This window comes from Rhamphochromis longiceps, linkage group LG13 (assembly GCF_057381845.1).
Source record: "Rhamphochromis longiceps isolate RC_006_pf linkage group LG13, R_longiceps_female_GT1.1, whole genome shotgun sequence".
In the NCBI taxonomy this organism is placed as follows: domain Eukaryota; kingdom Metazoa; phylum Chordata; class Actinopteri; order Cichliformes; family Cichlidae; genus Rhamphochromis; species Rhamphochromis longiceps.
The window spans coordinates 18280875-18297181 of NC_140569.1; the positions used below are offsets into that span (position 1 = coordinate 18280875).

A 16307-nucleotide genomic window follows, 5' to 3' on the forward strand; every position below is an offset into this window, starting at 1 on the left:
CACAAGATTTAAAGCTAAAACTGCCTGTTTTAGACAGAAAGAACTGAGTTCCTGTGTAGAGAGCCAACATAACATATATAGGTTTTGGTTTTTGTGACTAAAGTTATTCCATGACATTCCAGAAGAATATAATAGATATGAAAAAAACCCATAAAAGGTCTCCTTGAATGTAAATTTAAAACCTTGAAACATTTTTTTTAGTGTTTTATACTGTGCTAAATTAGCAATTGTGCACTTTTGTCTTCTAATCTTCAAATTTTTATCTTCTAATTTCATAATGTATCATTTTTTTTAAACCTGAAAATATGATGATTTTATCATCTTAAGAGACCTGTAGGATTTTTTTCTCTGGCTTGAACTCACTGGCAAAGTATTGGTTCAGGTATTATCCGAGAATTATTATGAAAATAATACATACATTTCTAAAATGTTATTCCATCATTCAGTCAATTATATTTAATTAGTGCAGTTATAAGTGATTAGATTTGAATTGCAAAATAACAAATGGCTTATGTAGTCGGTATGGTCTGCACATTACGTAGTAGCATTTTTATAAACATTTTCTGTCTTTTCCCAGCATCTGATATTATAAATGTATAATTACCTATAAAAGTTGTTATGCAAGATGGTGATTCAGTAACTGTTTAATCTGGCTCTGCACGTTCAGCTGAAGAACCTCCAGTTTAAGTGAAGCATAAGTAATGTGTGTGGATATAGTTTGAGAGTGGAAGATGATTGCTGTGATTATGGTGATTATTCTAGCAGTGAAAGGGAGTCTGGAATACTGTGTGTTTGCATTGCTGCCCACTTGGGATCTGGTCTTCATAACCCTCATTCATCACACTGCCTGGGATCAAAGATACCCTTTTTGAACTGGAATGTAGCAGATGTCCATTATGCCCCAACACATTGTTGCCCTTTGCCAGTGGTATAATTTTTGAATATGATGGTGAAGGTGTTAAAAGAAGCATTTGTTAAAAACTTGTGAAGATAGCCACTGTGTCTGAATCCTAAGCAGGTGGGGTGTTTAAAGGACTCCTGAAAATATTTTAGGTTCAAGCTCTTTGATGATTCAGGGCAGTAAAGCCCTGGGCTAGTCTCTCATTCATTCCAGCCTATGTATGTGGAGGAGTTTTGTTTCTCTACAACTACAGAGCATTCAGTGCTTAATTACAGCATCAGCAGAGGTGTGTGAGACGAGATGGCTAACCAGATAAGAGGCGGAAGCTTTACAACAACCCTCTATGTAGGTGACAGCGTTACTAATCTTTGGTAGTGAAACTGTCACACCCTTTGCTTAACTGCCCTGCATTGGCCAAAAAAAGTAAACAGTTTATGAAGTGTAAAATATGTTACATGGTAAAAATGCAGTTTTATATCCTACAGTATAAAAGCAACAATATACATATTTTCATGTAAAAAGCTTTAAAGTTTTTCCTTTACATGAAGTGTACGGACATATGGTGCAAACAGAACAAAAGTGTCAGACCATATGTATATATTACTTTCATGTAATTGAATCTTCTTTTTTTTTGGGTCAGAATGTCCTCCTTTCTCTGTCTCAGACTCCAAACAAGTCCCCACATTAATCTCATAATAACTCTAATAACTTCTAATGCTTACAAGTCTGAACACACGTCTTGTGTTGGACCTTGACCTGATGAAGATCGTTTTGCAGCAAACATGGTGTAGGTCTTATTCTTCAGTATGACTGCTAACAAAATACTATCCATCCCTAGACAGTTATGCAAGTTAGTTTATATTTTGTCTCAGCACCCTGCCAACTGGCAATACTAGCCTGTCCATCAAGAAGCATTTCTTTTGCTTATCAAAAAACCCTTTTATTTCTATTACTTCCTGTCTGTAATACAATAATATTAGAAGAGTAACTTCATCGAATTTGACTAATTGCGTGCCTTTGTGGTGTCGCTTTGAATGTAAATGCTGGGTGTTCAAATATTAGAATTGGTTGCACATTGCAAAGAAGCTGCAGATTGGCCATCTTAATCATCTTGTTATGAAGACAACTGTTTGCCTTAGACAGCGATGAACCCTCAGTTCGATTCACAAGTTACTAAACAGTCTGTCAGTTTGTAATAAAAGAATCATTCACAACAATTTTGGCTAATGATAATGCTGTATTACTTCGTGCTTTGGTTGTGTTTGGTAGTGGTTTATAGGTAGCTCCACAGTACATACAAATACAACAGACATGGTGATGTTTCTCTCCTGGGAATTCACTCCTTGCGCACACCTTGTATCTTTACAAGCCAATGAGATCATTAGTATCTAACAAGCGTGCTTTTCCCATTAGGGAGTGATAGACAGCGGCCATTGCCAAACAGATGTGAAAACCACTCACACCCCAAACACACCCACACCCTTTCCCCCCAACAAGTGGTTTGAGTTACATGGCCCAAAGCCAATAAAAGACACTTGATGTCATTTTGTCCATTTCACTGCCTTTCATTTGTTATATGCTGCATCCTCTTGCCTTGTTTGGAACACTAGGGAAAATAGTGCTTGCACACACACACACACACACACACACACACACACACACACACACACACACACACACACACACACACACACACACACACACAGGAGCACAGAGTTGTTGTACTTTACATCAAGAACAGCGTATGTTAACATACCACTCATCTTACTCAGCAGTCCTGTCGAGCTGCTCTGCATCTCTTTACACTGGGTTCACAGAAGGGGGCCACACACAAGTCTAGTCAGAGCAAATTCACAGATTGAGATAATCTCTCTCTCACATTCTGGTTTCAACACATATGGACGCACACACATATCAGTCCCCCTCTACTAACAGAATTGAAAACAGGTGCCCACCACATATCTTGCATTCTTCCAAAATACAAAAGTGGTTTGACCTGAATGGTTTTGCTGAAATGGAGCCCCCCTGTATGAAAGGAGAGTCCATGTGGAGATGTGTGTTTGTGTAAACATGGAGGCGTTGGGTTCTGTGCAACATGCTGGTGGAGCAGCACAGGCTCGCAGTATATTAGAACCACATTTTCCCTCTGCGCAACCATAACATTCAGTGTCAAGCTAGCGTCAGGGTAAGTCATAGATATACCACGCGAACATAGCAAAACACCTCTTTTAACATCTTTGTGCACAGCGACCGTAACAGAATCAGAATCAGAATCAGAATACTTTATTGATCCCTGGGGGAAATTATTTTTTGTTACAGTGCTCCATTATAAACCAACATTAAGACAAGACAGACAATATGCTAACTAAGAATAGTACAATATATACATATATATACATACATACATACATAAGTCACTTATAAATAAATATTTGGAAAAGAAACATGTGTAGCTGTAGCAGCAAACAGTGTGTTAAGTGGATGCGTTGTACAGGGAGATGGCCACAGGCAGGAATGATTTCCTGTGTCGTTCAGTGGTGCTTTTCGGTAATCTCAGTCTCTCACTGAACGAGCTCCTGTGACTGACCAACATGTCATGGAGTGGGTGGGAGGTGTTATCCAACATTGTCTTTATCTTGGACAGCATCCGCCTCTCCGACACCACCTTGAGGGAGTCCAGCTCCATCCCCACAACATTACTGGCCTTACGGATCAGTTTATTAAGTCTGTTGGCATCTGCGACCCTCAGCCTGCTCCCCCAGCATGCAACAGCATAGAGGATCGCACTGGCCACCACAGACTCATAGAAAATCCTCAGCATTTTCTGGCAGATGTTGAAGGACCTCAGTCGCCTCAAAAAATAGAGACGACTCTGGCCCTTCCTGTAAAGTGCTGTGGTGTTTTTAGCCCAGTCCAGTTTATTGTCAATGTGTACTCCAAGGTATTTATAGTCCTCCACAATGTCAACACTGACCCCCTGGATTGAAACAGGGGTCAAGTGTTTCCTGGTCTTCCTGAAGTCCACGATCAGTTCCTTGGTCTTTGCCACGTTGAGCTGCAGATGATTCTGCTCACACCACGTGACAAAGGAGTCGACCACAGCCCGGTACTCTGTCTCATCATCCCTGCTGATGCATCCAACCACCGCAGAGTCATCAGAAAACTTCTGAAGATGGCAGGTCTCTGTGCAGTGGCTGAAGTCTGTGGTGTAGAGGGTGAAGAGGAAGGGGGAGAGGACAGTCCCCTGTGGTGCCCCTGTGTTGCTAATCACCTTGTCAGACACACACTGTGGGAGACGTACATATTGTGGTCTTCCTGTCAGGTAATCAACAATCCAGGACACCAGAGAAGCATCCACCTGCATCGCTGCTAACTTATCACCCAGGAGGGTCGGCCTGATGGTGTTGAAAGCACTGGAAAAGTCAAAAAACATGACCCTCACAGTGCTCGCCGGCTGGTCCAGATGGGTGTAGACACGATTGAGCAGGTAGATGATGGCGTCCTCTGTTCCGAGACGAGGCTGATAAGCGAACTGAAGGGGATCCAGATGTGGTCTTACTATGGGTCGCAGCTGGTCCAGGATGAGCCTTTCCAGGGTCTTCATGATGTGGGAGGTCAGTGCCACGGGCCTGTAATCCTGGGGGCCACTGGGACGAGGCGTCTTTGGTACAGGGACGAGGCATGATGTCTTCCACATCACCGGGACCCTCTGCAGACTCAGACTCAGCATAAACAGTTTATGAAAGACTCCACACAGCTGGGGGGCACAGGCCTTGAGGACAAGGGGACTCACTCCGTCTGGTCCAGCAGACTTGCCTGAGTGAAGTCTCCTCATTTGCATCTCAATGACAGTATACTGGTCTGGGTTTCACCGATATGGATGAATTGTTAAACTGCGGTTTGATCGATAGCTGCTCTTGAGCATTTGACTAGCTGTTGAAATAATTGGATATATCAGTCTTCAGATGATCTTGCTTCAGTCACACGGTCTTGCTCTGCAGCCCGAGAGGATCTGGTTAGTGGATGACCCGACCAATGAGAAACAGAAGGCAGAGATGAACCACTGGAGCTGCTGGAAATTGTAGCCATAATGGAGGTGGCGATGATAAATGCACTGAGCTTGAGTTTTCCTGGATATTTGGGCAGTTTAATTCCAAATCTTTCATGACATCATCTTGCATGTTGTAACCGCACGTGTTGTGTGTAAGTATAAATGTTTAATTTTAATCCATCTGGTAAAGCCTCATAAACTGTCATCAACAATTTTCTCCAGCATGTTAACAATAATTTGATGGATGTATTGTTTCAGAATAGCCATTTCCACCATCTTTTCCCCATTGAGTTTACAGTGTGCGTTTCACTGCAAACTTTAAGCCAGTGCGCTGTGAGTTTTTACAGCTGACAGAGAAAATTACAAGCACCTACAGGGCGGCAGTGTGCTCAGTGTGATTTTATTTCATGCATAACTCTCTTTTCCACCTACATCTACAAAGTTATTAAATCATTAGAGGAAAGAAAAATAACATAAAAAGTTTTAGAATTCATTTTAGATCATCTTCATTAGCAGTGTGGACACTTTTCAAGAACTCTGGAAACTTGACTGCCACATGTGCATCTATGAAAAACATATTGTGTCCATAAACAGGAAAAAAGACTCACAATTAATTTCTCTAAACAGCCTTCTACCCTGTCTGCACATGTCTCTTGAGGATTCAGTTTTGATTTGGCTTTTAAAGCAAGCCAGAACTCAGCTGCAGTCTTTTTTTCTGTGAGCGGTCCGGGTATTACTCATGTTGTGGGGACCTAGGTCTGTTTACACAGTCAAATTATGCAGACATGTCATCCTAATGAGCACAAAAGCCAAGTCCTATGGCATAAATCATAACATTTTAAAGGTGAAGGCGTTAAGAATAGGGTATGGTTACATTTTGGGTTTGAAATTTGTGTGTGTGAATGTGTGCACACACCCACTCCAGACTGATTTCCATTCAACTAGTAGTTGTAAATTGTGTTGGCAACTTTGTTTCGGTATTGAATTAAATATCTAATGAAAACAGAAAACTAATTTCTGCTGTGCTTGGTATTTTTGTCTCCCAAGGCATAAATGGTGGAGAATGCATGGATATACTCTGTTTTTGATGCTCAAAGCAAGAAATGTTTTCATAAATCACTGAAACTAAATTCCAAATGATCCCTCACATTTTAGGCAGGAAAGGCTACTTGTTCTGTCTGCATATCTGTAGCCTGCATTCACTTTCCTCCCAGTACACAAAAACATATGTTGCAGAGTAGTCTGGAATGGTTGCAATGTTTTTGTGTAATGTATACTCTCAGTTAAATGTGGTTGTTCACTGATAATAAAAATATAGTCTTAATATAGTATCTCTGTGATTTAAAAGAAATCCTGATGGTGCTTCATGTTTTAAGTACAAATTTTAGGTTTTTATATTTATGCCGTCCCTTGCTTTTTTAAGCTCTGTTGTGTGATCCTCGTCTCAATCTGTTTTTCATAACTTTTATGAAATTTTAGTGAGGCTGTGTGATATAACGAAGGCGAATCTAGCAGCTCAAAAGTGAAACAAATCCAAGCTGTAATAGCAACAACTTTCATGTAAAAATACACCTGTCCTGTCAGCTACAGTAACCTAGTGAAAGCACAGTGCTAGAAAAGAGTGGGATTTCATTGGAAACTTTAAATGGGTGTCTGCTCATGTGGGTGGTATGTAAACCAGTAAACACTGTGTGAGTGCATAGAGGCCTGGTGCAAATAGACATATGTGTACCTCAGTGTTTGAAGGAATATGCAGAACTGCAGAAATGAGGCATATCGCTGACTGATGCTGCCGGCCGCTCTGCTTCACAGCGCCGGCTTTTCTATCAGATAGACAGCTTGACAATATCCAGACTCCACTCTTTCCGCTACACACAAACACACAAAGGCACGCCAGCAGAATCACACATATAAGCAAATGCACACCCGTGCACACACGGCTTTCTGGGGTTTGTTCTGCTTGTTTCTGGCTGGACTGTTTGTAAGATAAAAGAGAAGATTGTAGCTGAGTACAGTAAAGTCTGACCTCTTAGACAGGCTTTCATTGTTTTGTGTGTAATTGAGAATTTTGAGACCTGTTTTAAACCACATTACAATGTAAGACCTGTTTCTGAAGGATTTAGTTTTCTTAAAAACTGAAAGCTGAATAATGATAAGTGCTTCAGAGATATTATTAAATGTAATTGGGATGAACAGAAAAGACAATTTAATGTTTGCTTTATTGATTATCTGTGTCTAAGTTTGTGAGTGATTATCCAGAAATAGTAAGTTCTGGTATTCCCTTCAGAATTCCAACCACAGTATGTCTCTGGAGTTCATTGAATCCTGGAGCATTTGTGCTGTAGCATCACACAGATGTGATGGTGAGCTATAACAGATGAAATAGATTAATTTACAGTGCCTTCATTTTGTCTGACCAAGATCACTGACTTGTATCTTAAAGGCTTTTTAGTGTCTGCATAGCTTTATGTATGGGGGTCAAGTTTGCCCCAGTAAGTCGCAGATTTTCTGACATCAGGATAGCAAATATACCTGTTTCTGCTTTTAAGAAAACACATGATCTCCACCTCCTAGATGATAAGCAAGAGCTTTGCTATGCTGGGCTATGCTGTAATGTATGTTCTTTACAAGCTGCTGTCAGTGTGAAAAAGAGACTCCAACAACTGCTCACCAATGGGCTAACAGGGGATTGCTTTTATTTTAAAAAGGAGACCTTATCAACAGAATTTTATATATTTTATATATTTCTTTTTTACCCATAATCGGACACACAAAATGGGTCTAGGTCAGCCTTAATTTCAACTCTTCTTTACAATAAGTATAAATACAGTGCTAAGACTGCTAGAGCTGCAACTAATCATTTCGATTACTAGTTATTTAACCAAAATCAAAAATATGTCCAAAAATTCTGATAATGATAGAGGTCATACCTTTGCAGGTACCAAGTTGATTTCTTCAGATATTTGGGGGGGGGGGGGGGAGGGCATGTTTATTTTCCCTGTTCATTTAACTTACAGGAGAAATGACAGATCCTTTCATTTGATAAGCTGGAATCATAGTATGCATATAAATAAATATGCATTTATAAAGTCTGTATAATAGATCCGTTAGATGAGTATGCTGTCAAACATGCAATTATTTATCTAATAGTCTAGGTGAAAAGCAAAATTTATGTTTAAAATTACTGAGTGCAAAATATCTTTTAGCACCTTCAGCTTATACGACAACAGTTACAGAATCAGAATCAGAATCAGAAACTTTATTGTCATTGTCATGAGAACAACGAAATTAAGAATGGTCCCCGATCATTGCATCATCCCTAGCAATATCAAAATATAAATAAAACAATAAAATTCAATAAATAAAATAGATAGAATACTTAAAATACTAATAAGATATAACAGTAAAACATTCACATACATTCCCACACACATGCTTCAGACCGTGCATAGATTAACACAAGAGTGGCGTGATGGACATTACGTGTGTTTCATAAGCTTAAGACCTAGACTCGGTATAAAGATTTAGCAGTAACCAGCCTGACATGCACACATAGACTCTTATTTTACACACTGCTCTTAGATCAGCCAGCAGAGAAACAGTATTTTTAGTAGCTTGATACATCTCATGATGCTTTTATGATGTGTTTGCAGGCCTGCTAGCTGTGTCTTGCAGTAAGGCTGGTTGCCTTCTGCTCAGATATCAGGTGAGGAAAGGCCTGGAATCACTCATCTTGACAGCCACATCTGGCCCTACTTTCTCTGTCCAGTTGCCCTCAACTCTGCTGCTGCAAACAGACGCCACTCTGATTCCAACCACAAAGGGAAGAAGTTACAATAATAGCAGTTATGATAATAACATTATTGATAGTTATTAATGAGACAGAGAACGGGGAGTTTACCCAGGAGATATACACTCCCCAAAAGAGCTTTGTGGAATAAAGCTATTGTTGCTGCAAACATTTTTTGCTTTTCAGGCTTTGTCCTGCTATTAGCAGAGAGCAGATTAATGCCAGGTGCAACAAGCAATCTTTCTGTTCTCTCTATTTGCTCTTTGGATTATACATAGCCAGTGCTCTACTAGAAATAAAGGGTTGGAGTAAATGCTGAATACACAAACACATTTGAGTTCAGATATAACTTAATAAGCATTACTCGCTATTTAAATGTGTCCTCTGTTGAAGCTAGTTGTATCCATTTTTAAATACTATGCCTTTTATTGGCATGACACGTATCCAAACCTTTTACATGCACACGAGTCTGCTCTGCATTTGTCTTCATTCCACTTTGGACAAAGCTATCATTTGGCAAACTCAGGTGGTGCCAAATCCAGAGCTGAGAGCAAATTCTAGCAGGAACCAGACCTGCACAGTCTTCATCTGGTCCCTGTTGAACCTAGGAAGTAAGGGTTAGAGTTCAGGGTAATATTTACATTAATGGAATGAATCCAAACAGATTAAATTTCAAAACAAGAGCCTAAGATATCCAGGAGCAGCCTACAGTCACACATTAAAATATAAACAAACACTTTTGGCACTCTCACTGTATGCCAACATCTGCAGTTGGCCTTATCCTCTACTGCATAGGGAGAATAATGAAGACAGCAGACATAAACATGAGTGAGCAGTCAGCTGCAGAACAGAACAGAACAATCCTGTGCCTGATGCTTTGAGGAGCGCATCACCACAGGAGTCCATGATGGGAAAATCAGTCTGTCTGCATTCTTCTCACTGAATGTTGCTGAAGGAAGAAACTCTGCTGTCGTGTGTAAAAATGAACACACGAAATTCAGAACTGGTTGCAGAATACATTCCAGGTATATCCTGCACCACGTGCAGTCAGTTTATTCAAGTACATCTTACAGAGTACTTACACAGTATGGCTAAGGAATGTTGTCCTCTTTGGTTGTTTGAATGGTTTAGTTTGAAAGCTGAAGTGGTGGAAGCAACTTTGTACACAGTTAATCACAACAATGTTACCTACGCCACAGACAAGATAAACATTCCTCAAAGCTGGGCTCTATTTCTGGTTGATTTACTTCTATTTTCACTATGCGAATAAACTGATCAGTTGATCCACAAAGAACTGAGCAGAACCAGCTTAGATATTGTTCAGTAGCTAATGTAAAAACAATTAATTATTGGAATTCTCATTTTGGATTTGTTTTTATCATAACTGATTAATTATCTTAAGTTTTTAAGCAGGTTTCATAGTACTCACAGTGTAAATACAGTAGTATACACGTGACACAAACCTATACTGCTCCAATTTTGTTTCCCTCCAAGTCTGAAGGTATGTTTTGATAAAGCTGACTTTAAAATAAGTATAATAAAAGTGCATAATGTTACATAATGTCAACACCTTTCCATCTTCTTCTTTTTTTTTTTTAATGAAAAGAAAATGTAGCCGGTTGCAAACATACATATCTGTGGTGCAGAAAGCACCACAGATATGGTTTAAGGGCTACTGTATACATAAACATATAGAAACAGAGGGCATGTGAATCAGGGAATCCATGAGTTACACATGTTTTCTATCATGTTCATGTGGTCATATGATTCCATACGCGTAAAAAGAATCAAAGTTACAACTGCTTTGTGGGTTTTTCCCAGCCAGGTCTTTAGACAAACTGTACAACTTTGCCGACTGTGCTGGCCTGCACCTGATCCTGGGGCTCAACGCACTACACAGAAATCCAGACAACTCCTGGAACACCTCCTCCACCCTCAGCCTCCTGAAGTACAGCGCTGGGAAGAAATACAACATCTCCTGGGAGCTGGGCAATGGTCAGTACAGCAACATACTTCAAACTGTTTACTAAAACACATGACTTACAATCATATCTGCAGTTTTGATACTATTTAAAATATTTAGAGGAGTAAAAGGAAAAGAAAGCGTTTTAAAGGTAACATACTGTATAGTTTTTATTGCCAAAATCATATCATTATTCTCTCTGGTTGAGTGCAGTAAATTAAATTCGAAGTATAAACTAAATGCAGTATAACAGTTCATGCTTGTATTGTCACTTGTAATACAAATTTGTTACAGAACTAAAGTAAACTGTTGCAGATTTAATGAAGGATTTTTAAGTTCAGTAGCAGTTAAAGGGTTAATCCAAGGGTTCGCATAGGGGTAAACTATTTTTTTCTTTTAATTTTCTGAAAATCTAAAAATACCCTCACATTAAAAACTTATTATCACCCTTTTTTTCAGCCTAAGCCTAAGAGTAGCAGCATATGTCTAATAACTTTATATGTGACTGCAACAAAGGAAATAATTTCAAGTAAATTGCTGAGGTAGCACAAGATATAGAGGACATTTATATGATGAATTAAAGGTTATCTTTTAAAATGTGCAGTTAATCATTTCATAGTTCTCATAAACAGCATATCAACATACACTAATAAAGCAGACATGTTAGCAGCCTATGTTTTTAGGATGAAACAGCCTGGTACAGAAAAATCTTCAGTGAAGTTGTTAATCAACAATGAGTCTGCAAAAGTTCAGTCTTTCTCCTTTTGTAAAAATGCTTCACTCTCTTAGGCTTACTGATTCTGCAAGGCCACCCTGTGTGCTTTGGCTATTCCCTTGAAGCAATGTCCATCTGTCTGTATTACTGTGAATTGGCCAATTATCCTTTTTTTCTACTGGCTGTTGGATATTCTAAGAGCAGGATCAGACTACAACAACAACATCATTCTTTGTCATCTTCCCAATGCTGCTTGTATAAACTCTTATCTTCCTCAGTCTACTGTGTCTTCTCTTTCCAGAGCCCAATGCGTACCGCAGCATGGTGGGTCGTGCGGTCAACAGCACCCAGTTGGCTCAGGACTACACCAAACTACGTACCCTGCTGCAGTCTGTGCGCTTCTACCACCGAGCTCACCTCTTTGGCCCCAACGCAGGACGACCCCGGAAGAACGCCATTCTGCTGCTGGATGGGTGAGTCACCAAGTAAAACAGGGATTGGCCAGGATTACACTCCTTCTTAGGCTGTCCTGCTGGAAAAGAAAGGGGGAAGGTAGCGGAAAGTATGCTGCAGTAGTTTATGCATTAAACACAGTAAAGCTCAGTAAAAGTTTTACGCACGCACACACACACACTCACACTCTGTAGTTGTATTCAGTGTTTATGGATTCCCACTCTGCAGGTTTTAGGGTCTCAGCTTCAGTTATACCATGTCAGCATAAATAAAGTGTCATCTGATTGATAACGTGATGGCGCAACGTCCCACCTGCTTGTCTCACCCAGAAGCTGCAGCAGCTTTGGATTGACTCTGGTCGCTTATCTAACCGCCCTCTTTCAACTGCAGCCTGTCCTCTGCAAAGGTTGCATTGTTACACTTGGTAGCCAAACCTTTACAACAAAAGACTAACCAAGACATTGTCACAGTGTCATTGTGTAGTATTATTCACCAGCATTTGATACAGATTACTATAATCTTTGGAAAACAAAAAGGTTTTCAGACATACTTTCTTTAGCTGGCCAAAATTTTATTCAAGTTGACTGAAAGCAAGATTAAATTGTTCGGACTCTGTTTCACTGAAAATTACTGTGTTGTTTTTGGACAAGTTGTATTGTAGCCACACAATATTGTAGCCCCACGGTTTATCTATCTTGCATTCACAAGCTGTAATTATCTGGCAGATGAAAATCAGAACATTAACAATTCACGGGCAACGTAAGATCATGATGTGAATATGGAGCACAAAACGGAAAAGTAATACCTCCTTTAAGGCGCTGACTCATTTTGTATTGTCTTTATCAATTCATCAGTTCAATGAAGTCTGTCCAAGTATATTTTACAAAGTGTGGCTCACTGAAACAAACCCTTGAATTTAGGCAAAAGAAACATAATTTGTTGTGATCCTTAGAAATTCAAAACTTCAATGACAAAAGATTTAAAAAAACAAAACAAAAAAAAAACCTCCCCATCTTGTTCTTCCACAAACCACTTTTCCACTGGCAGTGAGCATGTAATTGGCTGTCTTCAACTTAACCTAATCTTAATTCAAAATTAGTTTAAGGCTTGCAGTTGATCAAGTTGGTGATTTACAAAATGCACTTTGGATACAAATAGCAAATCAGTGCCATCAGAGAATAACACATTCTCCTCTTTTCACTAATGATTTGGAAACGTTTGTGCATAACTTTAATTTGGATAATCTAATAGATAACAATAGTGATTGTTAACCAAGACAAAAACTTTTTTAAAAGCGTAATTTGACCTTGCTGCATTACAAATAACGAACCCCAGATTGCCTCTCACAGGTATGTAGGCTTCTTTGGGTATTACTACAAGTCTTAGTTTGTTGAAATTCATTTTAGACAAGAAATTTATCCTTAGTTCTGTCAACCAAACAGCTGACAGTATTCCTCAAACAAAATCATTATTTCCAAAAAAGTAACGCCTTTGTGAGCTTTTCTGTCTGTTGAAATGGAAACAAACTTGACTAAAATGAATGCATCACTGGCCCAGTACAACAAACAAAGGGTGAAAGTCAAACATGGAGGTATATACACAACTCTGTCAGTGTTGGACAATACAAATAAAGTGTGACCTTATGGTGCAATGTTTGCTTTTTTTCCACTGGATAATAAAATAATTTAGTACTATCAAAATTACTTTTTGCCCTTTGTTTTTGACTTTATGAGCAGTATATAATAATTTGATTGATTGTTTTAAATTAGCCTGACTAATACTGGAATTTTGGAAATGCATACACTATCCAACCAATAAATATATACATATAAAATGTATTTATTTTTTTTAGATTTTCCACTATGTTTTTTTGGCAATCCAGTTTGAAGTTTAGCACAAAGAAACCAAGTGGCCATGGTTCTGTTGCAGACATTGAGAGAGAACTGTAAACCACAAGGTTGAAATTGCACTGGTGGACAAACAAACGACACCATATGTACGTTACCTCAAGCAAAAACGTGAAAAGCTTCGTTGTGGTGCACAGGGGATAATATATTCATTATATATATCTATGATAGGCCAAAATCACCCAAATAATAAAATTGTCGGACTCTATATTAAACTCACAAGGGTGGTGTATAAAAAGCTAGTAATATATAGAAAAATGTTGTTATGATCATTTAGATGTTGATAACTTGACAGATATTTTACGTAACATCTTCATGTTTTAAGATGTTACGTGGGGCCCTTATCAAGTCAATCTAAAGTTTAATTACTTTATTCAGACATTCAGTGTGCAATATTTATAAAGCAATTTAAAAACGACCACAGCAAATACAACGTGCTGCAACCAAAAGTGAATAAATGCAGGACCGTTAAAAACAACTAGAATAGAATAAAAACACAAACAAGCTCCCATAATAAAACAAAGGCAAGTAAGATCAATGTATAATGCCCGGTCGAAGGCCAGAGAGTATAAATGTGTTTTAAAAATGGGCTGTGGAGGTGACTGTCTAAAGTGCACAGGCATTTATTCCATAAACTGGGGGCAGCAATGGAGAACGCTTTGTTCCCTTTTAGCTTCCACTTAGACTTTTGTATATGTAAAAGCAACTGGTCAGATACACACAGTCATAAACATGACAATGTTGGGAACATTTTGCAATGTCTGATAGATTTTGGTGAATAAATGCAGATGTTAGACGTGCTCCTGCGCAGCAACCATGAAAACTTAACATCTATTTTGTGTGGCTGAAAGGAAGCTATATTCTGCGGTCCACTAATCTGTCACAAGAGGTTTAGGAGATTTATTACAGAGCTAATAAGACAATTAGAAGTGATGGAGGTGGGATATATAGTTCTGGTTTTAATTTGTTGAATAAATGGGGTCAGCATGTCATTTAACCAAAATACCATCTATAAAGTAAATTGAATATGTTTATGTGTTAAAATGTTTTCACATGCACAAGTATATAAGCACATGTGTACTTAAATTCACAGGAACAGTTTAATGTCTCAATATATGTTAGCCTCTCGGCAGCCGCACACATTTTGACAGGTAGTTGGAAGACTATGGAAAAAGAATAATTTGGTATGGATCTGTCTCCACTATGTACTTGAACTACTTAAATCAGTGAAACCGTTAGGAGCTGCCTTTTATCTCACTGAGCACTGACAGTTCAGATTTAGTCAGAAGCAAAAAGGTGTATTTTTTTGCTCACATGTGTGTATGTGTACTGTAATAGTCAGACTGATTAATGAGCAGTGTTATCAGAACAAAGGGAGGACATAGAAGATGAGTAGTGAGAAGAGGAGGACGATTGAGAAGATGAAGAGTCGAGAGCCGGAGTACCCATGGGTCATGGGTGTCGCATTTAACGACACGACGATTCTTGTGTGTTTGACACTGTTACGAGGGGGTTGCTCATGTGTTTGACAGCCCAACTACTCTGCTGCTCTCAGGAAATAAGATTAATTAGATGCTGAGCAGCTCAAGAGTCCAAATATCTGAGCTGCACAGACTAAACAAGCCAGCCCAGTGAAAGTTGTGTTTCTGTGACATGATGTTTAGAGACGCACATTTTGGCATGTCTGACAAGCTGTTACAGCCAAATATGGAGCGATTTGGGTCAGGTAGATCAGGAAACATACACAGATGCAAAGAGGCGACTCTGTGTTTGCACGGTGTTTGTGTACAGGATGATTCTGCTCTCAGATGATTTTCCTTTTATTGATAACAATTAAACTGAAAATTAACAAATCAAATCCTCAAGCTATAGAATCAGCAACTCTAATTAGTTAAAAATAATAATAATAAAACTAGTAGTTTGCAGATTTGCCATGATACTTACATTTGTTTATTTTCAAATTCAATGTTAGACTGAATATGTCGTGAAAGGGTGTGCTTAAGGGATTGAACAGAAATATTGCATTCACTTTTGAGGGACTCAAAATATTTTCAGAGGGTTCAATTTAATTGTCCTTCTTATTTAATTATTTTATTATATGTCTTATGGATAGGTGTAGCATATCTTTATACAGGGAGTGCAGAAGTATTAGGCAAGTTGTGTTTTTGAGGAATAATTTTATTATTGAACAACAACCATGTTCTCAATGAACCCAAAAAACTCATTAATATCAAAGCTGAATGTTTTTGGAAGTAGTTTTTAGTTTGTTTTTAGTTTTAGCTATTTTAGGGGGATATCTGTGTGTGCAGGTGACTATTACTGTGCATAATTATTAGGCAACTTAACAAAAAACAAATATATACCCATTTCAATTATTTATTTTTACCAGTGAAACCAATATAACATCTCCACATTCACAAATATACATTTCTGACATTCAAAAACAAAACAAAAACAAATCAGCGACCAATATAGCTACCTTTCTTTGCAAGGACACTCAAAAGCCTGCCATCCATGGATTCTGTCA

At 38.6% G+C, this 16307-nt stretch overlaps 1 protein-coding gene across 2 annotated transcripts in view; it reads left to right on the plus strand.

The window, feature by feature from the left end:
- hpse2 (heparanase 2) overlaps positions 1-16307 on the plus strand; it is a 54613-nt gene that overhangs the window by 19153 nt on the left and 19153 nt on the right. For both annotated transcript variants that reach the window (XM_085427563.1, XM_085427562.1), the window contains 2 exons: positions 10564-10737; positions 11722-11893. In XM_085427563.1, coding sequence (XP_085283689.1) covers positions 10564-10737; positions 11722-11893 — 346 coding nt within the window. The remainder of the gene's footprint in view (positions 1-10563; positions 10738-11721; positions 11894-16307) is intronic.